Below are 23305 nucleotides of genomic sequence, written 5' to 3' on the forward strand. Positions count from 1 at the left end.
CAAGTTCATCGAAACGGAGTTCGCATGCATCTTCTATTGCGTTTTCGAGGTTGGGTGATTTTACCGGTTATTCATGATATAAGGTTCTACCCTTTTATATTCATGATAAAATCCCTCCTACAGTTTCTTGAGTTTGGACTTTCTATTGGATGGCATTTGTTATTATCTTTCCAACAGAATTTGTTTCATGTCAATCGGAGTTCGGGAGCAATAGTTATTAAAGAAAAGGTAAAAGAAGAAAAAGAAAAAGAAAAGAAAAAAAAGGGACTGCTGCCGGTTGCCGCCCGGCCTGCCGGGCCGCACGCCGGCCCACCCGGTCCGCACCGGGCGCCAACCGGACCGGGCGGCCACCGGCCCACGTGGCCACCGGCCCACGCGCCGGCCAGCCCAGCTCCCCCTCCGGTCCAACCGGGCATTTAGCCGGGCCGCCACCCCGTCCGGCCCGCGCCCCCGTCACGCCCCCGCGCGGCCTGCACTCCGCGCCGCCCGGCGCTGCTGGGCCGCCGCCGCCCACGCGGCCTGGGCCGCTCCCCCGCGCGGCCTGAGGCCTTCCCGCCGCCCAGCGCGCCACCGGCCGCACCCGGTGCTTGGGCCGGTCGGACCAGCCGCCGACCGGGCTCCTCAGTGCCCAGGCCGGTCGGTCGGCCTGGCAACCGGCTGGGCAACTTTTTTGGGCGTTTTTTATGCGTTTTTCACCCCGTTTCTTCCCCAACGGTTATTTCTTCTTTCCCCACTATAAATACCTTTCTCCTACCTTGAGACAATAACTTCTTCCCCTTTCTCTCACCTCCATTGTTGCATTTGAAGAAGTTGCTCTCTCCCTTGATTCCTCCAACCGTTCTTGCTCATATTTGAGGATTTGAGAGAGGAGATCTAGATCTACACTTCCACCAAACCATTTCTTCTCTAAGTGAGGGAATCTCTTGGGATCTAGATCTTGGAGTCTTTGGTTGACTTTCCCCCTTGTTCTTCCTCTCCAATCTCATCCTAGCATTCGTTGCTTTGGTGGGATTTGAGTGTGAAGGACTTGAACACCTTCGGTGTTCTTGCTTTGCATCATTGCATAGTGTTGAGCTCTCCACCACGATTTGTTCGAGTGAGAGACCGTGAGCTTGTTACTCTTGGAGGGTGACCTCCTAGTTGGCTTGGTTGGTGTCCCGGTGATCTCTTCGTGGAAGATTGTGAAGGGGCCGGGCTTCTCCTTCGTGGAGCTTGTGAAGTGGTTGTGGAGCTTGCCATCTCGGAGCGGAGGAAAAGCTAACCATAAGGAAAGGGCCATTATCCTTCGTGGGTGTGGTTCGGAGAATAGGGTGAGCCTTCGTGGCGCGGGAATCCTTCGTGGGACCTCCACTCCTCCAAACGTGACGTACCTTGTTGCAAAGCAAGGGAACACGGGAATACATCCTCGTCTCCGCGTGCCTCGGTTATTTCTATACCCGAGCTCTCTTTCCTTGTGATAGCCATCGTGCTTGAAGTACATATATCTTGCTATCACTTGTGCTACATATATCTTGTGCCTATCTTGCTTAGCTCTAGTTGCTATTGTTACACTTAGTTGAGCTTAGCATATTTTGGGTTTGTGCTTGTAAACTAAACGATAGTTTAATTCCGCATTCTTACAAGACAAATCCGCAAGAGTTTGTAATTGCCTATTCACCCCCCCTCTAGGCGACATCTCGATCTTTCAATTGGTATCGAGCAAGGTCTCTCCTTGTTTAAGGCTTCACCGCCTTGAGAGTAAAGATGTCGGCTAGTATAGTGCACAATGACACAATTGTCTTTAATGGCACAAATTATCTTTTGTGGCGAAATTGCTTGCTTTGTAATCTTCGGACCTTGTGTCCACATATAGAGCAATTTCTAGATGTCGGTTTTTCTCCTCAGATGGATTCTCAAAATCTATCTTTAGAGGATGAGAAAAACTTACATCTTGAAGCTCAAGTATCTAATGAGCTTTTATTCTCTTTGAGACCCGATTTTCGTAGGTTCTTGATATATATAAAGCGAAAATCGTCTCATGAGATGTGGATCAAGCTTAAGGAAATGTTTGGTGGATCCACTTCTCAATTGGTCGGTGGTGACTCCGAGGAGCACTCTTCCCCTTCACATCATGAAGAGCTCCAAGTTGCTTCCACCTCCGGTCGTGATGAGTTATCATCTTCTTCCACTTCACCAACGTGTAGCAAGACACGAGGTAATGATATGGTGAGTGGTGAGGAAAATTGCAATGTTGATATTGTGCTCAATAGTGATGATTCTTCATCTCTATCCCATTGTAATGCTTCCTCTTTGGACTTAAACACATCTAGCATTGAAAATAACCTACATGCTTGTGTTGATGGTCCTTGCATATCATGTGTAAATTGCTTACATAGATCTCATGAAGATATGCTTACCTTGTCTTGCTCCCATAATCAAAATGCTTATATTTCCTCTAGTTGTTTGTTGACTAACAATGTAGAGGAAACCGAACACTCTATGGATCAAGACATGTTTTCAAATGAGGATTCAAGAATATCTTCATCTTCATCCTCCGGTATGCACATGTGCCTTATGGCAAATGGATCAAAGGTATCTCCTACTTTGACTCCTAACACTTCATCTAATGATGAGAGTGATGATGATGATAATGATGGAGAATATAATACCTTGGTGCATAATATGGCAACAATATATGCTTCTCTTCATGGTAATAAAGAAGCTCGTGCTAATCTCGAACACTCTATGGATACCTTGAATAAATATAGGGAAACCATAGTGAAGTTGGAGTCCCATGTTGAAAATGAGGAAATGAGATTCACTCTCCTCAAGCATGAGCTAAAAGATGAGAAGCATACTAATTTTATGCTTACACAAAAAATTGAATCCTATATGCATGAAAATGAGAAAACTATTGTTGATGCTTGTGCTACTAACTCTAATTCTTGTGAAGCATCTACCTTAGAGGAGAATGTTGAGCTAAGGGCTCAACTTGAGTTGCTAACTAGCAATTATAGGGAATTGGAAGAAAGTCATAAAAAGCTCTCAAGCTCTCATGATGATCTTCTAATTTCCTATGATGGGCTAAAGTTAGCTTATGAGGCAAGTATCACTAAGGTAACATCTTGTGAGCCTCATATGGATTTTAGCACAATCTCTACTACAAATGTTATATTGCCATGTGCTAGTCCTTGTAATCCATCTAGTCAAACTAGTGATACACCTTGTGTTGGATTACTCACTTTGCCTTGTTGCTCTAACAATGAAGCTTCTACTTCCTCTAGTACTTGTATTTCTACTAACCATGTAGAGGAAATCAAAGAGCTCGAGGCCCAAGTCCTTTCTTTGAAGAAAGATTTGGAAAAGCGTCATGAAGGGAAATCCGCACTTGACAAGATGCTAAGTGTGCAACAATCCCCCAATGACAAGAGTGGACTTGGATTCAACTCCAATAACAAGAACAAGTCCAAGAGCAAGAGCAACAAGAAGAAGGGCCAAGATAAAGTCGATGATCCGGCCAAGTTGGTTTGTTTCAAGTGCAAGGCTGAAGGGCATCATGTTAGATCATGCCCATTGAAGAAAAAGAAGAAGCACTTGAGTGAGAAACAACAAGGGAAACGGCCACAAGGTAAAGGTCAAGCTCATGCTCGACCTCAAGTTGAAGATAGGCCACTTCCCAAGAAGAATCAAGATATTGTTCCCCAAGAGAAGAAATCAATAAAGAAGAGAAAGGGGAACACTTGCTACTTATGCCGTGAGAAGGGGCACTTTGCTTCTTCTTGCTTAGGTGGTACCTTATCTAACCCTATAATTGTTGATGATGATTATTCTCTAGGGAAGGATAAGGATGGCAATGTGTTTGCCATGTTTGTTGGAACTCAAAGTGGTTTCAAGAAAAGAACCATTTGGGTTGCCAAGCCTATTGTGACTAACCTCTTAGGACCCAACTTGGTTGGGGACCAACAATCTCAAACTTGATCAATAGGTACAAGTGGAGGGCATTGGAGACTTGGCTACTTCATGAAGAATTAAGGGATCTTCATATATTATATTTTTACCAAGCCAAGTCGTATGGATTATCATCTATATCTTATATCCAATGTTCCTCTTTGCGGTAACTTATACTTCAACTCTTCATGTTTATTGTAAGTTACTTGCCCCTTTGCATGTTTGGTTTTGTACCAAATATGTGTATGTATGTGTTGTGTCTTACTTGCCTATCTTGTGTATTCAAGTATGTTTGTTTAACTCATCATATACTTGTGTATTGTTTTGAGCCTAATGCATCTTGATGATATCTTATTTGGCTCTCTTTGAAGTGATTAATGGAACATCCCATTTTGGGGGAGTGATATGCTTTGTGCATCTCTCTTCCTTTAAAATGTGTGTACATGGGTACCACCACTTAGTATTGATATTGCAAGATTATCTAGTCACTATGTGGTGTGCCATACTCATGAGAAATTCAAATTCTAAATATCCATTAATCATCTCTAGTTGAATTTTAGTTGCCTCTTATTTAGAAGAAATGTTTTATCACATTATGGGGAGTAATATGTTTTGTACATATCACAAGCCTAGAAAATGTGAACATATGAGGTTATGCCACTTAGAGTTGATGCTCTTAATTACCTTGCTCCTAGGTGGCATGTTTGCTCAAACAAGCTCCATTCCTAATAAAAATATTTTATTACTCATCTTGTGGGCTCTTGTTTGAATATGAAATTCTTGGTGCGGTTTTTCCTCAAATACATATCTCTATATCTTATTTGGGACACCGTTTGCTTCAAGTTATTCTAATCATTGCCGTGCGTGATTGTGTGACTAGTTGAAGTTATCAAGAATCTTCATCCGTGCATAGTGCATAATTCTATATACTTATCCTATGCCTTTTATTGTGAAGTTGATCCTTACTATCATTGTCAATACTCCACCGGAAATTATTTCCAATATACTCATTGTCTTTGACAATTGATAACCTTGTATGTGGTTGAATTTTTGGATCATCTTCACCTTGGATTGTTTCTTACTTCCTTATTTTATTTCCAAGAAATCTTTGTTGCTCCCATATGTCTTCCTTGTCCCTTTGAAAAATCTTTTGACAAATCATCTTGATTCATATCAAGTGTTTGTTTTGGAATACATACCTTTTCTTTACGGTACATTGTGCCATTGTGAAAAGTGAGGGTTTGGTTTATTTGTTCGAACCTTGCTCTTTTGGGGAGTTTGCTATCTCATTCCTTCTTACATATTTTATTAGTTTGAATGAGATAAATCTTTGAGCATGTTTGCTTTATTTCATCCTCTATGCTCAATGGTTTCTTCTTAGTTCATTTGTTGAACTTTGTTGAACAAATCTTTTGAGATTTGCTTCTTAGATATAACTTGGACAACAAATTTGTTTTGTGGCACCTCTATGCCTTATTTAATTCTTTTGGTGTTTTGTCCAAAGTATATCTTTCTTGGATCCTTTAAAGTTTTGGTGCATGCTTATATGTAATTTGTTTATACTTGTAGCATGCTTGCTTTCTTTTGATCCATTATGTAGGATATACTCCATCAAATCCAAAACGGCTAAGATGTGCATGAAATTCAAACTTCATCTAAATATGCACATGTTTATATGGAGTGTGTCCTATATATTGTGGTTAGTCTAACCATGTTGGACCCAATAAGTTTGGGGACCAAGATGTACTTGAATAATGTTTTAGGTACATTGGAGATGCAATGGAGGCTTGTCTCATCTATAAGGAAGGTGTTGTCACCATATGAGAATTGGAGTCAAGCTAGGATGATCGATGAACTCTTATCTACTACATCAAGTCATTGCTATCTCGGTAACAAATATCTTATTCATGCATTCTCATATAGCATCCAACCTCTTGTAGGTTGTATCTTGGCATGAAATTATTTATTTCAAAAATATTGCGGTTCTTGAAAACTCATTTTTAAAGTAAAACTTTTTATTGTACATTTGAGTAATCTGAGAAGATGCATATGTTGGGAATATATATACATCATGTTTATGATTCACCTACCCAAATATGCCTTCTAGCAATTTATTGCATATCAATTCCTCAAAGAGATCTTATGTGCAATATTGATGAAATTGCGAAATAAATCCATATTTATGATACTTGTTGCCTTTTCTCAAAACACTCCAACTAGCTCTATTTCCCTTATTGTTAGTTGTGATGTTTTTGAGGCTTAACTTGGTTGAAGTTCATTCATATATCATAAGTGAGAATTGGAGCCATAGGCTATATATGCTTCTTAAGCAAACATCCTTTGGTATATTTTATGACTTCATCTTGGATATCTTGTCTTATCTATTTTGTTAACCTCTTGTGTGTGCATGTTTCTTTATGGATCACTTTGTCCACTTTAGAAACTCATATACATAGGAGCGTTAATCCATCATCTTGATATCCTTGTTCTTTGCCGACCATCTTTTTACCCCTTTTGCTTTTAGTGGGTTGGTAAAGAAAATTTATGAATGCTTGGTTTATTTATTTTCTTCATGCACTCATATCTCGTAATCGTTGGACTAAAGTTGTTCTTGATAAGCATACTCTCTTTATCTTAGTTGTGTTCTAAATGATATATAGGGAGTGAGGATTCCATGTTTGTGCATATTATATTCAAATACAAACATTATAAATTGTGCATGAATCTTGGGGAGCTTTCTTATTTTTAGAAGCACTATATCTCTCTTATCATGATATCTTTGTTTGTCCAATTGGATCTTTGATTGCTTGCTTTATTTGTTGAAGCTCACTTCACCATGTTATTTTTATGCAATCTTTGATCCTCAATATAGTTTGACTTCCTTCAAGTATTCATCATTGGATATGTGCACTTGATTCCACTCAAATTATGAGAAGTGCACACTTTGGGGAGGAACTCACATTATATTGGCCTTCTAAATTTTTCACCCATTTTGACAATCGATGCCAATGGGGGAGAAGTTTAGAGGGTTTAAGGGAACGGTCTTATACTTAAGTTTGGTTTGTGCTTAGGTGTTTTGCCTCTCATGCATTCCATATTTATATGTCTTGCATGGTTGTATATATATAGTGAAAACTATCCCAAAGGTTAATCTTGACAATGTATGCAATGAATTCATGTTCATCACACGTGCATACATTATGGGGGAGTTTTCTCTATATATATTGGTTCTACTCACATCCATTGCATTTGTTGTAGTTGTGTGAGTAGAGCCGGTTTTGATATGGGCTAGTAGCTTTGTGTTACTTGACCATATCAAATACAACCTCTTGTATACAACTTATTCTCGGATAAGTTGCGTACTTGTCACTAATATTCATTATATAAACCCTCTTATTGTGGTTGTCATCAATTACCAAAATGGGGGAGATTGTAAGGGTACATTGCCCCTATGTGTGGTTTTGGTAATTAATGACAACCCCTATGGACTAATGTTTTCATTGAGTTTATATGAAGGAATATTCCATAGGTACTACTTGCTCTCCATGTGTTGGATTCAAGTATGGATATGAAGATATATATATATGTGATATGATCAATAAGAAGAAATGAAGATGGAGTTCTTATGTGGAACTCAATATTAGCCATGCTCTATCTTATGTGAGTATGTGAAGATACAAGGTTGAGTTGGGCAAGTTCAAGATGAGCGTCTCAAGTGAATCACATACTTGAAGCTTGCCGTCCATTTGATGATAATGGACTTGTGAAGATGTGCATCAATGGAGCTTTCCCATCATAGTGTATGGGGGAGCATTTGTGAGTCTTCACGAAGCAACATTGGTCAAGAGAGGCATTCCGGCTTGAGTGAAGCTTGAAGAGTTATCATCAAGATCAAGCGGGATGCGCAAGGCAAAGGTATGGCCTTGCTAGGTTTTCCTTTACCGGTCTCAAGGTGGATGATGGGAGACCGGATTGTAGGATAGATAGCCGCACTATTAAGAGGGGCTTTCGGTTGAGTAACTTGATCACATCGTCTTAGGGAGCTCAATCCTTTGCATACTTTGCATATCCTTATTGCTTCTTGGTGTTTCTCTATGTGAGGTTCTTGAGCTTGTTGCTAGCTTTACAACAAGCCCAAGTTCATCGAAAACGGAGTTCGCATGCATCTTCTATTGCGTTTTCGAGGTTGGGTGATTTTACCGGTTATTCATGATATAAGGTTCTACCCTTTTATATTCATGATAAAATCCCCTCCTACAGTTTCTTGAGTTTGCACTTTCTATTGGATGGCATTTGTTATTATCTTTCCAACGAAATTTGTTTCATGTCAATCGGAGTTCGGGAGCAATAGTTATTAAAGAAAAGGTAAAAGAAGAAAAAAAAAGAAAAGAAAAAAAGGGAGCTGGCCGCGGTTGCCGCCCGGCCTGCCGGGCCGCACGCCGGCCCACCCGGTCCGCACCGGGCGCCAACCGGACCGGGCGGCCACCGGCCCACGCGCCGGCCAGCCCAGCTCCCCCTCCGGTCCAACCGGGCATTTAACCGGGCCGCCACCCCGTCCGGCCCGCGCCCCGCCGCGCCCCCGCGCGGCCCGCACTCCGCACCGCCCGGCGCCGCCGGGCCGCCGCCGCCCACGCGGCCTGGGCCGCTCCCCCGCGCGGCCTGAGGCCTTCCCGCCGCCCAGCGTGCCACCGGCCGCACCCGGTTGCTGGGCCGGTCGGACCAGGCTGCCGACCGGGCTCCTCAGTGCCCAGGCCGGTCGGCCGGCCTGGCAACCGGCTGGGCAACTTTTTTGGGCGTTTTTATGCGTTTTTCACCCCGTTTCTTCCCCAACGGTTATTTCTTCTTCCCCCACTATAAATACCTTTCTCCTACCTTGAGACAATAACTTCTTCCCCTTTCTCTCACCTCCATTGTTGCATTTGAAGAAGTTGCTCTCTCCCTTGATTCCTCCAACCGTTCTTGCTCATATTTGAGGATTTGAGAGAGGAGATCTAGATCTACACTTCCACCAAACCGTTTCTTCTCTAAGTGAGGGAATCTCTTGGGATCTAGATCTTGGAGTCTTTGGTTGACTTTCCCCTTGTTCTTCCTCTCCAATCTCATCCTAGCATTCGTTGCTTTGGTGGGATTTGAGTGTGAAGGACTTGAACACCTCCGGTGTTCTTGCTTTGCATCATTGCATAGTGTTGAGCTCTCCACCACGATTTGTTCGAGTGAGAGACCGTGAGCTTGTTACTCTTGGAGGGTGACCTCCTAGTTGGCTTGGTTGGTGTCCCGGTGATCTCTTCGTGGAAGATTGTGAAGGGGCACGGGCTTCTCCTTCGTGGAGCTTGTGAAGTGGTTGTGGAGCTTGCCATCTCCGGAGCGGAGGAAAAGCTAACCATAAGGAAAGGGCCATTATCCTTCGTGGGTGTGGTTCGGAGAATAGGGTGAGCCTTCGTGGCGCGGGGAATCCTTCGTGGGACCTCCACTCCTCCAAACGTGACGTACCTTGTTGCAAAGCAAGGGAACACGGGAATACATCCTCGTCTCCGCGTGCCTCGGTTATTTCTATACCCGAGCTCTCTTTCCTTGTGATAGCCATCGTGCTTGAAGTACATATATCTTGCTATCACTTGTGCTACATATATCTTGTGCCTATCTTGCTTAGCTCTAGTTGCTATTGTTATACTTAGTTGAGCTTAGCATATTTTGGGTTTGTGCTTGTAAACTAAACGATAGTTTAATTCCGCATTCTTGCAAGACAAATCCGCAAGAGTTTGTAATTGCCTATTCACCCCCCCTCTAGGCGACATCTCGATCTTTCAGACGACCGCGGGACGTGGAGCTCGCCGCGCCGTGGCGCTCTCCTGGGCATCGACGGTTGCGAAGACGAAGACGACGACTTCGTCTCCGACCTTATCCGCCCGAAGCGGTATTTGGGCTGGTTCTGTGCTGGCCTGGGCCGAGCGCTGGGCCGCTGCTGGGCTCGATGGCCGCCCAGGTAAGGTCCAGGTAAACTTCTCCTCATTTAGTTCTGTTTTGTTTTTCTGTTTTCAATTCTGTTTTATAATTCTATTTTAATTCAATTTTGAATTCTTGTCTGTTTTGCAAATGTTTATCAATTTGGCTTTCATGGGTTCTATTACAAGAAGCATTGTATTACTGCATTGTTTTTTAATAAACATTAAGTATATGTGAGCCTTGCCACAATTTTTAATTAGACAAGTATTTAGGTATTCATTTTAATGTCCTTTCTTAGTTGGAATGCCACTCCCTTTTGGAATGGTTAGAATTGATAATTTATACTCCAAGAGTTTTACAAGTTATCATTAGGACTTGATCTCATAATTGAGAATTTAGTCCCATGCATCTGATTTTTATGTGACCATCCCCTTTATTAAGGTCTTGTATGGTTTATTAAATTCCTATTCAAGTTTAGCACTATTATTATATTTTAATAGCACCTTGAAATACTTAGAGTAGGTATTACTCTCCTCGTAGTTGGATCTTGGTTATTAAGTCAAATGGTTGATATGAGTGGTTATTCTCCACACATGGATTTTGATTATGGAACTTAGCATTAGGTGTTTCTTATGTTTAATAATTGGAGCATAGAATTTGGTTAATGAACCATTAGGTTTTACATGCTCTTTACCTAATAACACCTGGTTTAAACTTAAGTGGGGTTTAGGTTTTAGTTGTGATCACCCAAATGATGCACAAACTAGGGTTGAGATAATTCTAGATTGTAGGAATGAGATGGCACCATAATATATTTGGTAGGGTTTAGTCTCCCCTAACCTAGATAAGATGGTTACTTGCTTAATATTTCATGTGCTTCTCTAATTACTAAGAATTTGAGAATTGGTTTTATCTTATACCAATTAACTTCTATTATTATCCTCAATTAATCATTAAAGTAATTACAGTGGTTATAGTTCTTTTTATAGTTAACTTTGGTCATATAGATGTATGGTTTCTCACCATTTAGAGTATAGAGTTTGACTCTAAATGTTTTCTTGTGGTTCTTAAGTGAAGAATAGGTGGAATGTAAATGTGGTAGGATTCTACTTATGATCACCAAGTGATTCACAAGTTAAGGTTGAGATATAAGCCTATGGTTGCCTACTAGTTACCTCCCTATGATTTCATGTGGTGAATGATATCTACTTATCCTATTAGTATTTAACTTATCCTTACATAACTCAAGAGCATGATCATGGTTAGACATGATCAACTTGTTCTTGATATCATTTCCTCAAGTTCTTAGGTTTTATGATCATCACTCAATTTATAATGATCAAGGTTTGGCTTCCTAAGTATATCTCTCAAGAATTAGGGTTCTCACTTCTAAGATCAAGTGTTGTCTGGATCAAACAGGGTATAATATCTTTCTTATAGTTTCTTGGGTGGACATGGCTATGGTTGTCTCTATAGATTATATCCCAGGAGAATGCCTGAGATATTCTGTTAGGGTTATACTTAAGCAATGATGATATAATCATCTGGTTTTATATGGATAATTCTCTCCTTCAAATTCAAGTGTTGCCTTAACTAACTTGAGTGTAACACCATAGCTTGAGCTCTCTTTCATAGGAATAATTATTCTAGGGTTTATGGTGTACTCACAAGATCTCATTAGGTATGAAAGGTTAAGTCTCTACCTAGATGACTTAGTTGAGTTAGTCTCTACTTTACTTCACCAATTCAGGGATATAGTCTTGTTCCATTTGATATTGGCTATCTCACCACTCCCAAATGAAATGGTTTAACTCCTAATATTTTAGTTCAATGATTGTCCTTTATTCATAAATAGGTAAAGCTAGAGTTGGTATGAATGGTCTCTCTCATTTAGGAGAAGACTTTAATACTAACTTAAGGTTAGGCTCCATAGAGAATGATGTGATCATCAATATCTATGTTTAACATAATTGAGTTCTCTCTCTAGGGATGGTCTTGAATAATATCCTAGGGTTTCTCTTATGATGATTATTTGAATACTTGGATGTATATCCAAGGTTTAGCTCAAGGTTTGTTGCTTTTCTAAGAATTATTATAGAACTCTCACCTCTCTAGGTTTGATGTGTAATAACTTGGAATGGAGAAGAATATCTATTTCTGGAGTGGATCTCCTTATCTTGTTTCCAAGATTGAAATAGAATGAATACCATGAGGTTCATGGTAGGATCATGGATTAGTTTAAGACATGGAAAAGATAAGTCAGAAATAGTTTCTCCATTTGATTGTTACTTGGTTTGTAATTGAACAGATGTTATTGTGTCATGGCAATGATTACCATATTATGATCTATTATAAGATCAAGTAGTTGATCATTGAGTAAAGTGTTCTTGTGTTGATTATTAGTTTCATTTGATCTAACCCCTTAGGTCAAATCATCTTTACCCAAAACAAGGTTTTAACAAAGTCACATTGAGGTTTATAGCGCTTGACTTGATGAGCTACTTCAATTCCACCAAGGTCAAGTGAAACTTCAGTCACTGTGACTGTTTTACTTTAAAGCGCGAAAATTTCTCAGATTTTCTATGCATGAATGCAATGCACACATTTGTTTCCTATATTTTTGTAACCCTATTACCTGAGATATTACACTAGTGCATCTACAAGGAGCAAAAGTACTATAATAGCACTCTCAAACAAGTTTAGTTGGCTATGAGATCTACTTTTGATGTGTAGTTATATATTGAACTACTAGTGTCATCCTTTTGGCGATCGTTGGGACATGAAATTATCATGCTATATGTTCTTCTATTGTGTGATGTTATGTCCTTGATGTTGTTAGTATATTGCCACTGAAACTATTGAAAGTGCTGCCAAACTGTTAATATAGTGTTCCTGTAATGCTGTCAATTTGCCTCTGAAAATGTTACTGAATGTTGTGAATTTGTTGTTGTCCAAATGCGTGAATTTTCTGAAGCGCTTCTGGAATGCTGTCATATGGTGCAAAGATTGTTGCCGTCCAACGCTTGATCTGGTGTTGAAATGTTGCTGTCCGTGTGTGAAGAGGCAAGGGCATGTAAGTCTTTTTGTATGAATATTTGTCTCAGTTAGTGCATAATGGTACTGTGGCATCAAAAACCAGAACGAGGATGGCATTTTGGCAAGTTCGGTTTTGTGTAATGGGCTATTCTCTCTTCTTTTTTATGAGAAGTTCCTCCAGTTTACATAAAGGCCCACTATCTGGCTTCTCGTAAGGCCCAAAAATTCGTCTGGGTAATTGGAAAGGATTGGGCCCAGAATCATCTTCTTGCGAAACACTCCGCTCGTCTCCGTTTTCCTCTTCCTCTTCGCGTTCGACACTGCTTCGGTCTCCATCTTCTCTTTCCTCCAGCAGCCCGCTTCGCTCGCTCCATCCGATCTCCCGTCGCAACCCGAAGATTCCGACGAGGTTGTCCGCGCTACGGCCATGGGCGACAGCCAGTACTCCTTCTCCCTCACCACCTTCAGGTTCGTGCTCTCTCTCTCTCATCCGTCTTGTCCCCTTCCCTCCATAGACTTCGGCTCGCCATCTCTGTGCTCGTCCCGCGAAGTCGCGCCGTTTTCATGAGCGAGATCACCCATCAGCCTCTCACCGGCAGCTCCCGCCGTCCGGACGATTGCGCATCCGGTTTCCTGCGCCTTCCGTGTTCAGATATGGCGCTAGCCTCTCTGGTTCTTCCAGATCGGCGGTGGACTCGAGCTGCTCCTGGGCGCCGGCGTGCTGCGTTCCCACCCCGCCCGATTTGAGTCGCCCACTCCCCCTCGCCGGCAGCGGCGGCTCGGTGTGCCGGCTCCCTCTCCATCTGAGCGAGATCCACCACATTCTCGTCCTGGGGCGCGCCTACCCTCTAGTTTCATGCTCGAGTCCCTTCCTTCATGATTCGCTTGCCATCTCCCCAACTTGTTCTTTCTCGTTATCCAGACAAATTCGCCAAATTCACCGCTGTCCTGATGGGGTACTACTTGCGGAAGTAATTCTCGGCCTCACCGTTATCTCTGGTTGCTTTGCACCTATGCCTGGGTTGCTTCTTTGTATACCCACACTAAAAGTGCAACTTTCTCACGATGCTGCTATCTTACTTTCGAGTTAGTATAGCAAACGGTGGCAATTTTATCCCCCTGTCATTCTCGAAAGAAAAAGATCTAACATTTTCCATATTTTTCATTGCAGCCCGTCAGGAAAGCTGGTGCAGATCGAGCATGCGCTTACAGCTGTCGGATCCGGCCAGACCTCGCTTGGCATCAAAGGTGTGATGATCCGTGAAGTAAACTTGCCTTGTACTTTCAGCTATTAGTGGTCTTGCGCTGCCAGCATCGATTTGCAGGCCAAGTTTTGCGATTTTAGACTAGTTTTGATTTAGATAGCAATGTGTGGGTTTTACGTATCTCAGATAACATTAGGTCAATACGGATGGTTTCCATTCTTGTTTCTCATGTGTGAAAGTTCGTACTTTAGGATTCGACATCATATGATTTATGCCATTGATAATGTCTCTGCTTTAGTTTGGTTTTATCTTCTATCTTTGTCAGCGCAGGATCACGTGGTAGTATTTATTTACACAACTAGCTGTGGGTCTTGCCAATTGCATATTGATGCTTTATGCTTAATGTGCCATGGAAATCGTTAATCTGCATAAATTCAGGGTTCCAATGCCAAGGGGGGTAACCACATAAGAAATAATTCGTAAGCACTATGCCCTACTGTATTCAGCTGGGCATGGTCGCTTATGAGTTCGAAGTTGATATTTGCTACGGAGTATAACATATTTTCGGAAATATTCGGTGATCTCTGAACAACTTAGTTTGTAGGAGCACGTCCAGTGCAAAGTTTGGAGTTCTTCCTCGCTTGTTGTGTTTGGATGTTCCAGGGAAACTGTTAGAGCGTCTTCTTTGCATAGCTGGATTTATATTGACCTAGGAGTTGCTCAATTCTTTTTGCTTACTGGTAGAGTTGCCGTGTGATGTCTGGTCACCGAGTCCCTGTGGGACTTGGAATCATAAATTCATGATAAATGCAAAATTGCACATTATGTGTTATCTTCCTTCCAGCACACCAGGTAGCTTTCTTTTCAGCATACCAACCAGTTGTTTTGTGTTGTTAAGGTTAAAAAACAGTATCTTAGTTTTCTGCCTATGATATTTTATTGACAACTGACTCTGAAACTGATGTTTGATATCACGTAAATAACTTAATGTTTGACATGCCTTCTTTATATAGCTACATTAGCACTAGTACATATCTTTCTTCTATTATACTAATTACTAATTACTAATGATTGATGAATTTTAGCTTAGTATGTATGCCACATATATTTTATCAGTATTTTCACTATTCTATTGTATCTACTATACGTGGTCATGGTCATAATCTACAGCATTTTCACTTCTGAGATATATGCGTCATGTTTGTTCTGAGATATATGAATTTTTATTGATTCTGAGATATATGCGTCATGTTTGTAGCTGCCAATGGTGTAGTTATCGCCACAGAGAAGAAATTGCCTTCTATTTTAGTGGACGAAACATCTGTAAGTGCAATATCACCCTTAATTTAAATTTCTTCTCTGCTTGACGTCTTTTGATATATCAAAAAATACTAACGAATTTGTTTCTGCTAATTTCTAGGTGCAAAAGATTCAGTCATTGACTCCAAATATTGGAGTTGTCTATAGGTATTTTCCACTGTTGCTTAATATTGTAATTCATTTTTCTATCTTGGATATATTTCAACTATTCTTAACGAAGTTACTTATGTTACTGTATTACCCTTACCCCAACTTAATGTTGTATTGGTTAATATTCTTTATTTCAATGATGTCTGAGATAGTCTTTCTGTGTTAGGTGCTAGTGCTACATTTTATTTTCACTTTCATTGCTGGTGTACTGGTGTACGGACATATAGAAGGATAAAATGAACAAGTTGTTTGAAGGTTCTTGCATTTCTGCGATTCACCTTGTACTAGACGCCCCCAAAAAGGCAAAATTTTAAAATATGTTCATATATGCAAGGAAACTAGCTTATTGATAGCTCAATTAATGTATGGTATCTCGTTGAAAGCATGAACCATTCACCCTTTTTAAGCAACCAGATGAATGGGTGGGAATAGAATTTGAACTTCTGTTTGTTATTACCATGCAAACTATCTGGAGTGGGTCAACGGCTCAACACACTGGTGTGAGTTATTCCTAGAGCATTGCTTGACCACAGAAGTGCACATTAGAGATCAACAGCTAGACTGTGCTAATTGCTAAGCAATTGGAATACCCACATTTTTCGTCAAATTGGTTATTGCATCTCCCAGCTTGCCACCATGGATCTATTAATGCAGTTTTGAATCTACGTTACTGACATTTGGTGTGTCCTGCAATTTATATTTGTCTCTTGTTGCATGTATGTGTACTCACGTATCGTTTTCACGTTTCAGTGGGATGGGTCCGGATTTTCGTGTTCTTGTCAGAAAAAGTCGGAAACAGGCACAGCAATATTATCGGTTGTACAAGGTATATTCATGACTATTTGGTTTATAATTCCAAAAAAGTACTTGCACATTTGATAAAGACATCATTGGATAAATTGCTACTCCGTCCGATCCAAATTAATTGTTATAGATTTATTGCCTAAATCTGTCTAGGTTTATTGAACCTGTGACAACTAATTTGGATCAGAGGTAGTACTTTGTATAATTTGCAGGACACCTGTAGCCATGCTTTGTCATTATCTCTCTGGTAAACATGTTTTTTGATTATTGCTCATTTCTAAATGCAGGAAACCATCCCTGTTACCCAGCTTGTCCGAGAGACTGCTGCTGTTATGCAGGAATTCACACAATCTGGGTATGTTACTATAGTTGACACTTTTTTTTATATACTTACTAATTAATGTAACAAATCTATTCAATGAAATGAAACGCAAAGGTCCTTTGCGTTTTCTTGAAAAAAAGAGTTATGAAATTAAAACCGATCATGCACTTACTGTACCTAAATTACTACAAGAAAAATAAGACCTTGGTAATTTTATCCAAAAGCTTTACAATACCATTTGATATAACCTGCTTTTGATAACAAGAACCCAAATTTGTAATGTAACTGTGATGTCTGTTGATATAGTCACTTAATTGTGATACACAACAATGTATTACACATTTATAATCTCAGTATATAGGGCCATAGTAAACTGTGTGCGACCAATTTGTTATTCAGATAATGGGTGAGCTCAAGAAACTGCGGTTTTAGAATTACCAGTCACGTAACTGAACAGTCATACACATTTAAATTTATTTTGCATATGTCTGACAAACTTCAGTTCAAACTGCATAGATATTAAGACCTACACCATCATGTTAAAAACCACTACTATATTTTACTTCTTATACATATGATGTAACATGTTGTACCCATAACCTTATTTGTTGCAGCGGTGTAAGACCATTTGGTGTCTCGCTGTTGATTGCTGGGTATGATGACAATGGCCCGCAGCTGTATCAGGTATGTGCAAAGAGCTACATGATAGAGAGTTAGAGACCTTGCTATTTTCCTTCCCACTATTTCAGATTTATTCTCATGTTAATTTTATCTCAATAACAAGGCACTAGATGTGTATTGTTGGGTTTACAACTTATCTTCTACGGAGTACTTTTGACTGAAGTTCACCTATTGTATACTCATATTATTATGCTGTAGGTAATAAAAATGCTGGATTTCTCATTGTTCATTGTTTCTTTAGGTTGACCCATCAGGATCTTACTTCTCCTGGAAAGCATCAGCTATGGGGAAAAATGTGTCAAATGCAAAGACGTTTCTTGAGAAAAGGTAGATAAAGGATCTATCCATATTACAACAAGTATTTATCACTTTTAAGGCTTCAGTGCTGCTTTTATTAAATCTGATGATCATAATAAATTGCATTCTATTACTCTATCACCTTCCATCCATTCATCAATATAGGCAGCATGTATGTTGTCGAAGGTTCTTTATTTTCCTTTTCTCCATGGTCATGAGTTAACTGACATAGCTTTTACTTGTAGATACACAGAAGATATGGAGCTTGATGATGCCATCCATACTGCAATTCTGACTCTAAAAGAAGGGTAGCTACATTTTGCTAGTAGCGTCTTATGGTGCCAATTCGGTAGCTTGTTGAGTACTGACTGTTTCTGGGCTTGCAGATATGAAGGTCAAATCTCTGCCAACAACATTGAAATTGGAGTTATTCGAGCTGACCGTGAATTCAAGTACGTATACAAAGTCCAATCTCTTCCAACATTGAGATCTTTTTGCATCCCTTCCTAATGAACATGGTCATAACAATTTCCATTTCTTTGCTTGCAAGTTGCACTACTCTCAACTGTTTTGTTCTTGTTTCTTTTGTTCATGTAGTTGGTAATAAGTAGTCTTTGCCTGCTGTTTTCACCATATGTTCGATATGTTCGCGCTTCTACTCCTGTTTTATCGGTTATAACTGTCATAATAAGGCTGTTTGGTTAGAGGGCAAATTCCTTTCAACATTTGGACTAGTAACACTTTCCTTACAATATGCAGAGTCCTAACTCCAGCAGAGATCAAGGATTTCTTGGAAGAGGTGGAGTAAGCTGCCCGTTGACAAATTTGCTTGTTGAAGATTCGAGATGTAAACGAGACTGGTAGCAAACAAAATGAATGAAATGTGTGATCTTTGTATTGATGGTGTTGACTATATAGACAGAGGGTATGAGGAAGAGGTGTCTCGCATCCCTTACGAACAGGTGCCTTTTAGCAATAGACACGATCAACAGTCTGCTGCTGTTAATTAGCAACTGTCAGTGGTTTTTCGAATTCTAGCATTCCTTATATATTGCCGCTCCGTGCATATATGTTATCCTGAGAACCTCCTCCAACAGCCCCATGGGACAATATATATTTTTTCCTTAAAACGGAGGCAAAAGATTTGCCTCATCCATTGATTAAAAAAAGAATGCCTAGTTAATTAGTGAAAAACTGGACGAAAACCATAAAAACTGGACGAAAACCATCACAGCAACGCTGAGTGGCACACATTGGATACCCCACACTCAAGCCACCAAAGCCAAGTCCAGGCAGCATGCAAGCACTTCTCCCCTAGGAGGCAACATGGCCAACCCAAAACTCTAGGCGATGCCAACCTTACCCTATAGAGGCCGTGCTGCGGCAGAACTCAGCCACCTACCACAAAAGAATGTAGCTCCGACTCTAATGAAGAACTGCAAAGTAGAACCAGGCAAGACTGGCGCCACGGAAGATCACCGAGCGGACCACCGCAGCTTCGACTTCATACCAACAAACAAGCCAAGGCAAACCTACGGACACGCCGGAGAAGAGCCAAATACCACAACCAAGGCCACGTCTCCGACATCGCTTCTCGCCAGCATCGTTGCCACATAAGTCTGACTGACCACCTTGGCCTTCCACTGGTCCTGCTTGCAGATGTCTGGCTCCAAAGACAAGGCCCACCTCGTACACGGAATCCATTACCTTCGTCCCAACCATTTTCGCCATTCCTCAGGAACTCTGCAGGGTTTCAGAATGACAGAACGAAAAGGATCATCTCAGCAAACTTCAACATAACCACAAAAATACCCATGCGCTTATCACTAGTCCATATGTGACACGTAACACACTATCCAGAATCAGTAAATCGCGGATAAGTTGTGTGACTAAAACTCCACTGTCTAGTAGATATTGGTTCCTTCCCCTATAGCCCCCTGCATACCTACTTTCATAGCAGGAGAGTTCTAGGCCCAACACTCAGCATTCGATTTGTCTGTAAGTCAAGAAAGAAGAATTACCAGAATCAGGGAGCATTGGTACCAAAAGAACATTGATCTGCTAAACACAAAAAAGTAGAGCTAGAGGGATATACATAAATAGAGGTTTACTAGTCGAGGTTCTTCACATTACATCCCTACATAATAATATATTACGACACACAAATATTTTTGATATTATCAATCCATACGCTACTGAAACACTAAATGAAAATACAACTTCTTTCATAGCGTCGAGACCAACGCCTTGCTCTCAACAAGATGGGACCAAGCAACAGTGATCTTCAGCTCAGAGTCCCCAAGGCGACATACATCCTCAGATATATTGCACCCCTGGGCATCCATGGATACTACTGACTTCCGAGCCATAGCCCCACATCGCGATTTGGCTTCAATCACAACTTCAAGCTTTCCCCGCAATTTAACAGAGACGACATGCCTTGATAGATTAAGGTAACCCTTTGAACAACAAGTCATTGATCCATCTTGAAGCACAACTTGCCGAAATGAGGGGTCAGCAGCAATGTGTTGAGAGTCGGGCAACTTGCCTTTCCTCCAAGGTAGAGAGGAGCAAACAACTCGGCCGCCATACTCAAAAGGACTTGGTTTCCCTTCAGGAACACAGACACGGATGCCCACGATGGTTGCCTGGACTGAGGCTCCAAGTTGCTCTGCGCTTAACACCAACGTGCAATAGTTTCCTTCCAGAGGGGTATATAGAGTGCGTAGCCCTTGATAACTGCTGCTGTAGTGCCAGAGATGGCTCACCAACACGCTATCTTCAGACTTTGTTGTGCCCTTCACTTTCAGCTCGATTTCCACGTCAGCAGGTTCCGCAGTCACAATTGCACGAGATGGACCAGTCAAGTGCAAAAATGGATCCTGCATTTTCCGTTGATTATTCAGTTTTGCATTATTTCTACTTCTTGACTATTGTTTAGTGCTTGATATGTGTTCTTAACTACATGCTTTTCCTAATCAGGAAACAGAAAATAGAAGAAAAAAAATACTATACAAACCTGTGGAGTGAGTATTTGGCAGTTATTCCTCTGACGGGAGAAGAGAATGTTGCGATTGCGATCCACTGTGTCCCGTGCAGCAACTACGCCGTACACCCGCAGCGGCCAGTTCAAGCCAGAATCATTTTCTATATTTGTGACTTTCATGGAGTATATCTGCAGAGTGTTATCGACCAAAGCACCACGTGGGCTGTGTCCCAGTGTACTGTGTGTAAAGTGCATCGGACTCAATGATGCTGCAGCCACCAATCAAAAAGGAAGACTGTTTAGAGAATTCATTTGGCTGGTACGAGGAGTAATAAAGTAAATACCTTCCCTTATTAAGGAATGAAGGAATGATACCAAATGCAGTAGGAAACAATGAGCAGATAAGTAGGGCGAGCGAATGGTTACTCACTCGTCTGTGTGAAGGTGCCACAAAATATGGACCAATTGTATACCCAGCCCTGGCGGTAGTACTCAAAGTACTCCTGCTCAGTCTGAGGCACATCGCAATCTTCCTCTTCCCCTCCCATCTCCTTGGCTTCCTCTATCTCAAATTTAATGTTTGTGGAAGAGGAAATGCTCGGTGACACCTGGTCCTTCCCCTTGGCTGCCTCCACATTCTCCATGGAGATTACGGGTGGCTCTAGTTCATCCAATTTGATTTTGGTGATGTTGTCCCTGAACAACTCGGAAAACGATTGGGATTCCCCCTTGTAACTAAGAAGCCCCATCTGATCCAACTGGGTGCAGAGCTGGTGCAACCCATTGAAGATTGCATTCAAGCCGTATTTATAGTAGGTCCTAGGCGCCTGCCTATCAGTTGCTGAGTAACCCTTGTGCACTTTCTCCATCATCTGCAGCAAACTGGACACGTCGAAGTATATGTAATTCAAGTGCATCTGGACCTCACTAATGCTGAAGTCGCTAATCCTCAGCTTTGGCTCGGTTTTCAGCTTCATGACACTCTTGGAGATAAGATCGAGCAAGGAGTAGATCTTCGTGGCTGACCGAGTCACCGATGTTATCTTCCTCCTCTGGATCACCTTCGCAGTATGCTCGAACGCCTGACCATCATCCACACATTCCTCCCTCGAGATAAAACACCGCTTGTCTTGAATAAGCAGTGACCAAGCAACAGTCACCTCCACCTCATAGGGGCCAAGATGACAGATGCCCCGACTTGATTTGCATTCCTGGGCTGGGAAGAAGATATGGCCACTGTGTTTGGGCGAGCTGATGATAACTCCCAGCTCTCCGTTTAACTCCACTGAAACAGCATGCCTGGACAAATGAAGGTAACCCTGGGAACTGTTAGCCATCGTCAGTTGATGTTGGAGTACAACCTTTTTTCCTCCAACTTGAGGTTTAACAGACCCCTTGGCAACGCAACTAACTTTACCACCATGTCTAAAAGGCCATGCCCTCTTCCTCCAATTAATAACACGGACAGACACTACAGTTGCCTGGACCGTGTTTTCTAACTTGGCACACTGTAACATGATTTTGCTGTTGGTATTGCTCAACAGAGTGCTCTCACTACTGCCGCTGTAGATGAAGGTCTGACGCATCAGCACTCTATCTTGTGATGACTTTGTGCTGCTGCCCTTTACTTTCAGTTCGATTTCGAAGTCGACAGGGTCTATGGCAACGATTGCACGAGACGGGCCAGTCAAATGCAAACTAGCCTCCTGCATTGATTGTCATCCCAACAATTATAAGAAAAAAATTAAGATGCAAGCAAAAGGAAGTAAAGAGAAACTGAGCGAACCTTTTCCTTGAGTATTTGGCAGTTATTCCTTGCACGGTGGAAGAGAACGTTGCGATTGCGATCCACAGAGTCACGGGCAACAATCGTGCCATACACATCCAGCGGCCAATTCGAACCGAGAGCTTCCTCCTTTATCTCTTCGAGTTTGACAGAGAATATCTGCAGGGTGGTGGCGACGGAAGCAGCATCACCCGGCGGTGTAGGAGTGTGCGTGAAGTGCATCGGACTCAATGACGCTGCAGCCAGCCACCGACCAAGAATGAAAACAGAATAAGATTTAGATCGGTCACTAGTACAAGTAAAGTAAAACCTTTGGAGATGCAGCAGCAGAAGTAGTATGAAGGGAAGAAAAGCAGCCTAAAGGGAGTACTCACTCGTATCATCTTCTTCCCATGATCTGCTGAATAAATTGGACAACTTAGATAGAAAGGTGCCACAGCAGATATTAAAGAAGTCGTTAGTCTGCATCTTCTCCTCCATCATCTCCTGGGCAGGTTCCTTCAATTCTGTTGCATCAGTGCAAGTGGCGCTTTCCTCTCCCGTCCCCTCCAATTTTGCGGTCTCGGTGCAAGTGGCGCCCTCCTCTCCCTTCTCAACGGCGGCCGGAGTGCCATGGCTCCCCTCGGCAGGCTCCATGGATATTTTGCCGTTGTGGAGATTGACTGCGGCCACCAGTTTTATTCTTGTCAGGTTGTACTGCGTCTTGTTGATCAACTCGGAGATTCTTGTATCACAATCCAAGACGGAAGTGCAGATTTCCTTAATCCGCTCCAACTTGTTGGAGATCAAATCGAGCACGAACTCCAAGAAGATCAACATCACCAGCTGGGTGTCCGTCGCTGATGGTT

General features: G+C 41.7%; 2 protein-coding genes across 2 annotated transcripts; one reads left to right on the forward strand and one right to left on the reverse strand.

Moving 5' to 3' along the window:
- Window positions 1-13241: 13241 nt before the first annotated feature.
- Window positions 13242-18736, forward strand: LOC124660654 (proteasome subunit alpha type-2). The gene is made up of 11 exons (XM_047198484.1): window positions 13242-13374; window positions 14078-14154; window positions 15370-15434; window positions 15532-15578; window positions 16332-16407; window positions 16673-16740; window positions 17322-17391; window positions 17630-17715; window positions 17931-17993; window positions 18072-18137; window positions 18445-18736. The coding sequence occupies exons 1-11, from the start codon at window positions 13334-13336 to the stop codon at window positions 18491-18493; spliced, it is 708 nt and encodes a 235-aa protein (XP_047054440.1). The 5' UTR covers window positions 13242-13333; the 3' UTR covers window positions 18494-18736.
- Window positions 18737-19744: 1008 nt separating this feature from the next.
- On the reverse strand, window positions 19745-23247 carry LOC124660653. Its single transcript, XM_047198482.1, has 5 exons — window positions 22832-23247; window positions 22458-22693; window positions 21102-22377; window positions 20705-20940; window positions 19745-20567 (listed from the first exon to the last, which is right to left on the reverse strand). The coding sequence occupies exons 1-5, from the start codon at window positions 23091-23093 to the stop codon at window positions 19911-19913; spliced, it is 2667 nt and encodes an 888-aa protein (XP_047054438.1). The 5' UTR covers window positions 23094-23247; the 3' UTR covers window positions 19745-19910.
- Window positions 23248-23305: the final 58 nt, after the last annotated feature.

The sequence above is a fragment of the Lolium rigidum genome, chromosome 6, assembly GCF_022539505.1.
Source record: "Lolium rigidum isolate FL_2022 chromosome 6, APGP_CSIRO_Lrig_0.1, whole genome shotgun sequence".
NCBI lineage: Eukaryota > Viridiplantae > Streptophyta > Magnoliopsida > Poales > Poaceae > Lolium > Lolium rigidum.